The sequence below is a fragment of the Nanorana parkeri genome, unplaced genomic scaffold (assembly GCF_000935625.1).
Source record: "Nanorana parkeri isolate BGI_ZX_2015 unplaced genomic scaffold, ASM93562v1 scaffold418, whole genome shotgun sequence".
NCBI classification, from domain to species: domain Eukaryota; kingdom Metazoa; phylum Chordata; class Amphibia; order Anura; family Dicroglossidae; genus Nanorana; species Nanorana parkeri.
This window is the reverse complement of record NW_017306686.1, coordinates 969,897-981,037: the sequence shown is the minus strand read 5'-3', so window position 1 is coordinate 981,037 and position 11,141 is coordinate 969,897. Positions and strand designations below refer to the sequence as shown.

General features: G+C 40.2%; 1 protein-coding gene across 1 annotated transcript in view; it reads left to right on the top strand.

Moving 5' to 3' along the window:
* LOC108789771 (vitellogenin-1-like) overlaps nucleotides 1-11,141 on the top strand; it is an 85,241-nt gene that overhangs the window by 719 nt on the left and 73,381 nt on the right. Inside the window, exons 3-4 of the mRNA XM_018559863.1 lie at nucleotides 2,006-2,157; nucleotides 5,836-6,087. Of these exons, the coding sequence (XP_018415365.1) occupies nucleotides 2,006-2,157; nucleotides 5,836-6,087 (404 nt within the window). The remainder of the gene's footprint in view (nucleotides 1-2,005; nucleotides 2,158-5,835; nucleotides 6,088-11,141) is intronic.

Genomic DNA, 11,141 nt, shown 5'->3' with positions numbered 1-11,141 from the left:
GGTCAGTGTAAGGGTTAGGTCAGGGCTCAGTTTTAAGATTAAGATTAGGCAGTAGAGTCTTCTTAGGACAGAAGGTATTCACATGTCATATTCTGGAACCTATGCCATAATAGGATTACTCCTCATTTTAGGACAGTAGGTTGAGTCATGCAAATCATTATTTTACACCCTAAAGGTCAAATGCAAGCCCAGAACTATAGGTGGGTAGCGCAAATATAGTCTAATGGTAAAGGTTGGGGTCATTTTTACGATGTATATTAATATACACAGAGAGGGAAAGTGGTAGAGTTGAGGAAAAGGGTTAAAGTGACACTAAACTTATAAGTGAAATCTTAGAAATACATTCAAGTACCCTATTAACAAAGATGTATCTTATTTGTGTATCACTTGGCTGTAGATCCTCAAATCATCTCTGAATTGGTGCTGACACTGTCCTTCCTTCTGGAGTGTGACTACTTTTGTCCCCCATGGTCCCTGTGTGTTTTGTAAAGTAGCCACTGCACCAAGCTCGCTGCCATGATGGACAATCTCAATACAAACTAGTAAACAGATGGAGAAAGGAGAGTCTGCTTCAGGCTGTCGTTTCTCCAGCCGCTGTGGCCGGAGATGAAGCTGGTGAAGCATGATCTGTGATTGTGATCAGCATCAGTGTGGTTCATAGGTGACACCTGGGGTCTAATAGACCCCCGAGGACCTGTCAGTTCCATTATTCTATCACACAGCAATAAAAAAGTTGTGTGTAAAAAAAAAAAAAAGTTTATAAAATGAAAGTTACATTTCATTCATAAATGTAAAAAAAGCAAACTTTTTTTAAAGCCCCCCACTTACATGCACATGCAAATGCAAACATGCATCGACTACGCCTACTTGCGAAAACTATTTGCCACACATGTAACATATTGCCAGAAATGTTGTAGTGACAGCAATAACTCTAAGGCCATCACTCACTGTCAACTCTAAATGGATGAGCCGTAAAGGCTTTTGAAGCGTTGTCTATGGCCAATTTTGGGTACCCAGTTTTTTTGCCATTTCACAGGCATGTACTGTATTTGCTGGCGTATAAGACTACTTTTTATACCTAAAAACATCCCCGAAAATCGGGGGTCGTCTTATACGCGAGGTATACAGTGTATACCTTTAGTTCATTTAGGCCAAGCTGGCCCACAACGAACATCCCTAATCTGTCAGCCCGCTGGATGTGCGGTAATACTGTATGTACGGTAGCTTCGGCTACATACAGTATACCGCGCTGAGCCAATCACGGCGAGTGATGTACACAACCTCTGCCAATCCAAGCAGGCTTTGTATTCATTAATAGAATACATTGCTCGCCGTGATTGGCTCAGCGCTGTATATTGTATGTAGCTGAAGCTACCGTACATACAGTAATCCATCCATTATGTTTTTAAATAGTGTTGCCTCGGAAGTGGGGTAGTCTTATAGGACGAGTATAGCCCAAAACCTATGTTTTAAGTGGAAAATTAGGGTGTCGTCTTATACACCTAGTCGCCTTATACGCCGGCAAATACGGTACTATTCTAAGGCTTGATATGTTTTGTATCCATTCACCCAATGCAAACCGATCTTTGATATTTTATTCAAAAATTGGGAATTATATTGTGTTTGTGTGCATTATAAGGAATTTTAGTGTATTTTTTCCTACAAGTATTGATTTGATAAACATTTGTGCAAATACCTTGCCACATAAAAACTTGCAACTAGCATTGTTTTATTCTATGGGGTCTCTGCTTTTAGAAAACATATGATTACTTGGGATGTTTTAAATTAGTTTTCTAGCTAAAAAATCAGAATTGCTCTGGTAGCGAAGTGGTTAAAAAAGTGGACCCCCTCCCCCCCCCCGGTGGACCCGGCTAATGATCTTTATAAATACAAAGGATCTTCCAATGCATGTTTAAGGCAAATAAAAGGGACATGGAGTTAATTAATAAATATGCCCATTGAGCGATAAAATTCTAAATGTGCTGTACCAAAAATTAATTTGCAGATCTGGAGTTTCCCAGCACCAAGAGCTTTACTTACGCCTACGAGGGCCAAGTGGTGACAGGTCTGCCAGAAGACGGCTTTGCAAAAGCAGGCCTTAAAGTGAAGTGCAGGGTCCAGATCAGCGCGGCTTCTCCCAGAATCCTTTTCCTGAAGGTAAGAGAGGGAGAACACAAGTTTCTCATTGTGTTAAACTATGTAAGAAGAGAAAACTTTAATTTTCTGCTCTGCTTGCTGAGCATGATGCAATTACATCTATTATTTTAGGAAGTGCTCTTGATGCAATTTCTAACATATGCCAGATAATATCCACCAGCCACCGACTTAAAGGATTTGTTCTGCTTTCTGCTCGGGAACACAAAGGAAAATGATTTGAACTGAACAACAAACCTTTATTGGATCGATGTGATTGCTGTGAAACTGAACACTGGGCTATTATTTAATCATCTATTATTCAATCATCAGCTGTCAGGTGCTGCAGACTACGACCGAACTGATAAGCCGACAGCGTACACACATACCGTGCTGGTGTGCGTTTTCATATTCCATTCCATAGCACAATTATATTAAAGATAGGCTCCTATTTTATTTTTTTTTGTAAAGGATATGGCATGTATAATCGGGTGCAAGAAATTTGATTTAATTATAATAATAGTGACATGAAACTTGACATAATTTTCTACCATGGGCAAAATGTAAATTTTATTTTGATACACACATGGCAGCATGCTCAGTTTGTAGAAAGGATTTCCCAGATTTTTCATTTCACTTCTGTATTTAAAGGAGAACTATGGGGTTAGTGCTTTTCCCCATAGTTCTCCTTAGGGTAACGGGAGGACACAAACTAGCGTCCTCCCGTCACCCTAAGCTCAGTATACCGCGAGCTACAGCTGAGGATTCAATGCCACAGCTGATGATATGCACACAACCATAATGACTTGTGCTGTTAATCCAGCAATACAAATGCCCTCTGCCGCTACAATCTATTTTAAGCTACTGCTAAATCTTGTGATGTGAAGTTAACATTACACCTTACTACTACTACTCATTGACTTCAAACATTAACCTTGTGATGTGAGGATAACATTACAACTGTGATGTGAACATTGGATTTATGTCAACAGTGAGATGCTCATTCAGTAATTTTCTCTTGTGATGTGATGCAAACATTACTACTGAGGCAACCTTATTCATGGAGACTGTCATTACCGTGAAGTAAAAGTTTTGTTTAAGAGACTTGCGCAGCTGAGTTCCATCATTTATCATAAGAGGTATTACAGAATCCGAAACCCGAACCAAATTGAATTTGGGACCGGAATCCCAAATTCCGAAATAATGAAATATCCGAACCAAATTCTTCTGCAGCTTACATGTCTAGTGTCAGATGCCTTAATCTGAGTTCCATGTCAAGCATTAAAACCAAAAGCCAATCAGCAACCCACAGGGCAACTGGGAGTGTATTTCCTGAAGCTATTTTCTCTTTCTGTATCACCAATAACACTTTCACTTACATTTATCTTATCTTAAGGTTGTAAATGGACCACTGGACAGCCGCTGGGCCCAAGGTTTCTTTCTAGGTTGTTTTGTGGAGGAACTGACTCTTGCCATGACATTACCTTGCTGAAGGTCCTAAGTCCTTCCATTTTATGTAGCAAAGCTGCTACTACCATAGGACATAATGTACACTCCACCAACCATGATAGTCCATAGAGTAAGGCTTTCAGACTGCAGTACACTTAGACAGCTTACCAGATGATACTACTTGTAGTTTGCACTGTTGTGACCTGGTAGCTGCGGCTTAAGCGGGACAATCATTTTCTCAGCATCCTGAGCCTAGATATTTTAGCCACAAATGACCCAGGTAAAAAAAAAAAATTAAACAAACCATGCCATTATTTTGAAACAGGGCACACAGGAGCTACATACACCGACCTGCACACCATATTGTGATGTTTGACTCCAGTGTCCGCTTGACGGGAGTTCGGCATGCCTCATCGTCAATGAGAAACACATGTCGACCCAATGACAGAAAAACACTTGCAGACAAAAGGTCCTTTGTGTAGTTGTCACAGGCATGTTCTTTTAAGATCGGGTAAAGAATACAAAGACTGATACAAATGTCTTCTGAATTCCCACAAACCTTGTTGAATGGAAATGTGTAAAGTATTAAGATGGAATGACTTCACTTTCATTGGCAGCGAGTTTTAATGGTAGAGTGCAGCGCTCGGCTGCTTCCCATCTATAGGACGTACATGTTCTACTGTTCCAATTATTGAGCAGCGCAGTTTTTTTCCTGGTGCCCAAGGGTACAGCATGATATATGGCGATGTGTATCAAACTTTACTAGGTGGAAAGCACTTCCAGATTTCTCAAAGAAAATTTCTTCTAGGGGAATACACTTCAACCTCGGGTTGGATTTAAAACAATTTCCACTGTTTTGTTGTGTGTGTTTTGTACTTAAAGGGCCACTATGCATATATTACATAAAGCTTACATTGTTTTCATTTCATGTTTGAGCAAAATAATTTTCAATAATATTTATGGATACTTTTGTAAACATTTCAGGAAATATTCAGAGCAAAAAAGTAAAAGAATTTGTATTAGGCCCTTTTTGCAACTGCACAAAACAATTGTGTAGTTGAGGAGGGGGGACTGGCTCAGATCAGCTTTCTAGGATCAAGGACTCCATATCGAAGCAATATTTCATTTTATCTAGCTAACAAAATTTAAAAAAAAACATTTTTAAAATCTTATTTTATTTCAGTTCTGCCCATGATAAATAAAGAAAATATGTACAAAACCACTCTATATTTCCTTTGCTTAAGCTCTAAGTTAAGTTGACCGCATAAAGGGACAGTCAGACACAACTAAACTCAGTGTAATTGTAAAGTAATTTCCTTTGTCTATCTCCAGACAAAATAAGCATCAGAGATAGTTTTAACGTGTATTCCAATACAGATGTAGTTACAGTTTGTAGGAGAACTACAACCCAGCATTCCCCGAACCTGTTATCATCCTCCTATCCCCATTTCCTCAGTTATTCACAAACTATTCAAAATATAGACTTCAGGTATGTGTTTGGTAGAAACTGACTAATAACAGTACATGAGCACGTGAATACGCAGCAAATAAAAAAAAAGCCCTGCAGTGTGGCCTTTTGGGCCACATCTGCTGCCAACAGCACCATTGTTCTCTACAGCCTCTGCCTATAGTGTATCGTCTGTGGTAAAAGTACCAGCCATTTGTGCATCACATGCATGAGGTAACATATCACTCTACACCAAAGAACTTGGTGGGTGCAGTACCTCGGTGAGACAAGTCGGCTGCAAAAGGTCTGCACTATTCCCACTTCTCTTCGTTCCTAGGGTTGCCGCCTGGACCGTCCAGGATTTTAATGCTGTGTCCAGGTTTCATGGCAGCTGAAACCTGGACACAAGATGTCAGGCAGACAGGGGCAACCAAAATTAAGAAAGGAGCTACTGGGCCCCCACTGAAAATAGTCTTGCTTGTGAGATTTACATATTAATGGGTTGCACTATATAAATATTATTAAGCCGCAATTCATTCTCCCAAAAAAACATTTCGAAAGGGTCATCATGTCTTACCAGATCTGTTACATTACTGAGATCACTGGGTATTTCTTTGGTGTTTATTGGACTACAAAGCCATATTTAGACACCCTGCTAAGCTACTGTCCCAGTAACAGTATATTAGAACTATGATAATGAAAGCTCTTAGTACAAAGTCTATCTGACTGAATATCTATTCCTGTGACTTCAATTGGGCTTCAAAATACCCATTTATATTTGTGTGGTTTTTTTTTATATCGTTTAGATTCGTAACCTAGAGATGCAAGAATTTAATGGCATCTGGCCAACAGATAAGTTTACAAGTTCTACCAAACTAACCAAGTTACTAGAGAAACAGCTTGCCACACCAATCAAGTTTGAGTACAGCCGTGGACAAGTTGGAGAGCTGTACATACCAAGAGGCCTATCACAGACTATACTCAATGTGATTAGAGGTATTATGAATATTCTTCAGCTTACCATCAAGAAGACTCAGAATGCATATGCCATGCAGGAGGTGAGTACTTACAAGTTTGTATTTTTGTGTGTTTGTTTGGCTCATTCACACGGCAGTGCATTTAAATGTATGCCTAATCGGCCTTACATAGTTACATAGTTAGTCTTGTTCTGGTGAGCATACTGCATTGCAGCATCCTGGGAAAAGTTGACATACTGCATTTGACATACATTCCGAGCCACCACAGGAATTAAAACACTTGCATGGGAACTTGCATACATGCATTTTTATGTGTCTTTAAAGGTTATGACTAGGCAGATGACAAAAAATCCAAACAAAACATATTGGATCATGCATAGAAACATATAAAGGCTATGACCCCAGAAAAAAAGACCATTTGGTTTTTTGTCCTTTAGTTCTGTTTTTTTTTTTTGTAACCCTATAGATCTACAGTATGTTTATTCCCAGCATGATTAAATTAATTTACTGTTGACTGTTCCATACATCAACTACTCTTTCAGTAAAACAATACTTACTCAGGGATTCCAACCTGAAAAAAGTCCTTTCAGGGAGGTGCCCTCTACCAAAAAGCCCCCCCCCCCACACACCCGTGGAGTGGAGGGAGAGAGCACCCCCCTGAAATGATGGAAGATAGCAAAGAAGCTAACGCTTCCCTTGCTATCTGCTGGGGTTTTTATTAGTATTCTGACACCTGCAGCTGTCAGAGCCAAAAAAAAAAAAACTGCATAGGAATGAATAGCTAGATTGCTACTGGCTATATCAATTTGCTGTCAATCAGTAGAGGAGTACCTGATGAAGAACGTCAGGTCCACCCCTGCTGATTGACAGCAGCAGGGGGCGGGTGCAATAGCTAGTTTGCTATTGGCTATTGCAAATTAAAATAGCCAAGAGCAATCTAGCTATTCACTTCTATGCTGTTTTGTTTTTCTCTGACTGACGGCGGCCCCTATGTCAGAACAAAAAAAAACACATAGCAGGGAAAGGTTTACTCTGCTAGATAAAGCAGAGTAAACCTTTCCGGGAGAAAATGTTTCTCTCCCGGGTGTCCGGGAGCCGCTATCTAATAGCGGGAGACTCCCGGAATGTCCGGGAGGGTTGAGATGTTTGCTTTCTAAGGTTACTTCTTAACTTTCCTCCTGCTAGTTGGAGGTCATGCCCCCGTGTTGTTGATCTCAGCTCATTCTGCACATAGGAGAGCTTCTGAAAGTCTGTTAAAATGCATATGCATTGTTATTAGTTAACGCATGCAGTTTTGAGCGCATGTAGTGTGAGGTGATGTCAACTGATGACTCGTATTTACATGTAATTCATGTATTATGAGATATAGCTCAATGCATCAGTGGTAACTCAGCCCAACAGTGCCAAACCCCATCATATATACATCACACATACCAAAAAGTGGGTTTTTCGAAGGCACTAGACCACACAATTGTAAAATTCAATATTTTATTGTTTTTACAAAATTTAAAAGGCATTAAAAGATTAAGATCTGCATCGTAAAATACATGATTCACAGTGTTTGTTTTATGATTTTTATGGTATAATAAGTACCCTCCCAGGTCTCCCCCATAATTCAGGAGAAAAGCTTGATTTATCACAGATTATGTGTATTGTCATGAACAACATTAACTCTTAAAGATTATGATTCCTCCAGTGGGGGTGACCCAGATCTTCAACGTGTTTTGCTATATGTATATATAAGATAAATTATTACATTGATTTACATGACTAGGGTAATTTAGATATAACCAGTTATCCCCACTCTTTGACCATCCCCAACTCTACCATATCCCAGTACTTTCAAAAGAAACCAGACCACTCTTAGGTGGGTTTTAATGTCCATAGCAGCACTTTATTACCATTGCTGTGGGGCTACCCCCACACGGTGAGGGTTAAGTGCTCATATTTGTCTAGGGAGCAAAATAACAAAGCTCTACTCACCCAATACTTCTTGCCGGCCGGTTGTTACAGCGTTTCCTGAATCCTGTCTCTATCTCTACTGCAGCGATGGAATGTCCCTTGGCACCCTCATGTCCTGTACACTGTTGGGGGAATTTATCAAAACCAGAGCAGATAAAATCTGGAGCAGCTGTGCATGGCAACCAATCAGCTTCTCTATTTCATTATCAAATCTTAACTGAACAAACTGAAGAGATAATCTGATTGTTTGCCATATGCAACTGCTCCAAATTTTTTCGCCACCTGTTTTGATAAATTCCCCTCTGTGTATAGAACGGGATGACTTACAGGACCTTAGGCCACTGCAGCGAAGGGGCAAAGAGGCTCCAGGGACCGGTCTTACAGCATGTAGGCTCCGAGTAGAACTTTGTTATTTTCCTCCTTAGACCAAAATGAGCACTTAACTCTTGCAGTAGGGAGTAGTCCCCAGTGCAAGAGTTCATACAAAAATTCCGCCCTTCCACCCGGTCAAACGTGTCCTGTGCCTTTTGTGCCTTTCTGTGGATGTAGAACATTGTAAAACCTGGACTCATTAGTTATACACTGCACTAAGAAAAACTATTATATTTCTATAAAATGCTCCATTCAAAGCTCACACAAAGGAAAACAGGCAGTTCACCAAGGGCAGAAGTATAGGTCAGGGAAAAAAAACAAGCTTCTACCTACCGGTCACGAAGGCTGCAATACGTGAGTGGTATAGAAAAGCTTGTGACCAGTTAAAGTTTTTATAAAGTTATACATTTGGATTGAATATTTTTTCCCTTAAGCAAACAGGAATATGCTCAGGGCAATGAGCTGTATTATAATTTGTAAAAAAAAACCAGTATGTGTAATTTTGTAAAAAAGAAAGAAAAAGTGCAGGGAACTTTGAGATGGATCACTCAATGACAGTTTCACAAGGTCATCCATGAGATTGTGGGCTACAAGCTTTTATCTAGGAGGAAAAAAAAGTATCATTGGCAAGAAAAGGGTCAGCAGAGGGTACAGGAGCCCATAGAGAAGAAGCTCTAAGTGAGAAATGTTCTTTATGAAACGTGGATTCATTTATTGTACGGCACTGTGACACATACGTATGATAAGATAAACATTCAGAGGACATTGTTATTTCAAGGAGACCCGTGTAAAGAATCCACTGCTGCTCCTTTATATGACTGAAGCCATCTAGGTAATCAAAGAAGACAGAGACAAGTCATGGAGGCTTAGGGTTGTATGTTTAAAAGTAAAATGATTTGCCTTGTTTTAAGGTATAACTATGGTGGATATATATTTCCAGTTAACGAGTATCATAGTTATTTTTGAAAAGTTTACCTGGAATTAAGTTTTGCCTGACCGACTCTGACCTCAATAGAAAATGAAATGATGCAAAGGCCACCGGGTAGTTATCTTAATGCTAAACTAAAAGAAAATATAATAAAAATGGATGCAATTATGTATTATTTAAAGTGTATCCATAGCCCCAACTGGTTTCTCTTACTTTTAGATAGAGTGGGGAAAGTAGATCCCCTGCTTGGTTTTGTGGCTATCAGGGTCAGATTTTCTCTGGCTTCCTGTTCTGGGGACAATGTTTTATCAGATAAAAAAGTTTGCCCCCCCCCCCCCCTTCATTAAAAAAAAGAAATGTTTACTTCTGTCTGTTAAAGTGTTTCCCTCCCTTCCTGTCTGATTAAAGTGTTGTCCTTGGGACAGCAAAAAGGGAAATCTCTACAAGCAAATATAATAGAATGGATGCAGTGATGTATTGTTTAAAGTGTATCTATAGCCCCAACTGTTTTTTATACTTTTGGATAGAGTGGGTAAGAATTAGTACGCCTGTTTGCTGTTATTGCTATCGAAGGCTATGTTGGAGAGAGTTTCCCTGACATGCCTGCTATAGCCTCCCACCCCATGCATTTAAAAACATTATTTTTACTTTCGCACGGTCAGGTCAGGAGGGATCCATTTACAGATCTACTCCTGATTGGAACAGATGTCATTGTTGTGACATCAGTGTTCGTACAGTTTTTTCCTCCATCACTAAACTGACAATACCAGACCCATGTTAGTGTATGGGCAGCCAGTTCTAAATGGACAGGCGCCCATATACATCCAGTTACACCCGATCCAGCCCGATCAGGCCCAGCAAAATAGATCTCTGATCTCTATTACCATTTACTATTGCCCATCCGTTTAGATCCAGCTGCCCATACACTAACATTGGGCTTCCAATCAGATCGGACCTGATCGGAAAGCCCGCCTGAAAGGGGCCGTGAAGAGTTTCCTTCACTTCCTTTCTGATGAAAATGTTATTCCCGGGACAGTGAGAAAAGGAAAATCTCTGTAACAGAGCACTTGACAGCAGTAAAACTTGACAAGGGTTCTTATCCTTCCCCACTTGGGAGGAAAATAACAGTTGTCATCTAAACAAGTGTCACACTATTTTTTCCCTCTGTTTCAGTGACAACATTTTGTATATTAAATAAGTGTACAGGGTACTAAATAAAAAAAAAAAAAAGATACTATTAACTATTAGTGGGAGCTCAGACAATATGAAATGGTCGATGTGTGTGTAGGGTAAAAACTTGGTTTTCCGTAGTCAAGATCACTTGCTTACAACCATCCACTTTTCCTCATGTATGCCTAGGTTTACAAAGCCTTAGTTTGCTACGGAGGTGAAATTTCTAATCCAGCATATGAAATAGACTACAATCTCAGGTTTAGTTTAGGAAATTGTATTGAGGTTGTAGTCCATCACGGGAGCAAGCTTGGAGCAGTGGCTACTTTAAAACACACACAGGGACCATACATTTTTGTTAAGGTACTTGAATGCATTATTAAAACTTAAAGGAGAACTATGGGGTAAGTGTTTTCCCCAGAGTTCTCCTAAGCTGACTATACTGACCTAAAGCTCAGTATATCGCAAGCTGTGGCTTGCGGAATACTGAGACCGCCGCTGCCTGGACGGACCCTGACATTACTGTCGAGATCCACCCAGCTGCGTGATTGACAGCTGGCTCTGCCTATCTAGAGGCAGAGCCAGCTGTACCCGCTCCCTCCCCTGTCCGTTCCGCAAGTCAGTGCTGGAGGATCGGAGCAGGGAGGGAGGGGGAAATCCCTGCAGGGATCCGTTAGTGACAGTCACGGCTCACTGCAGGGAC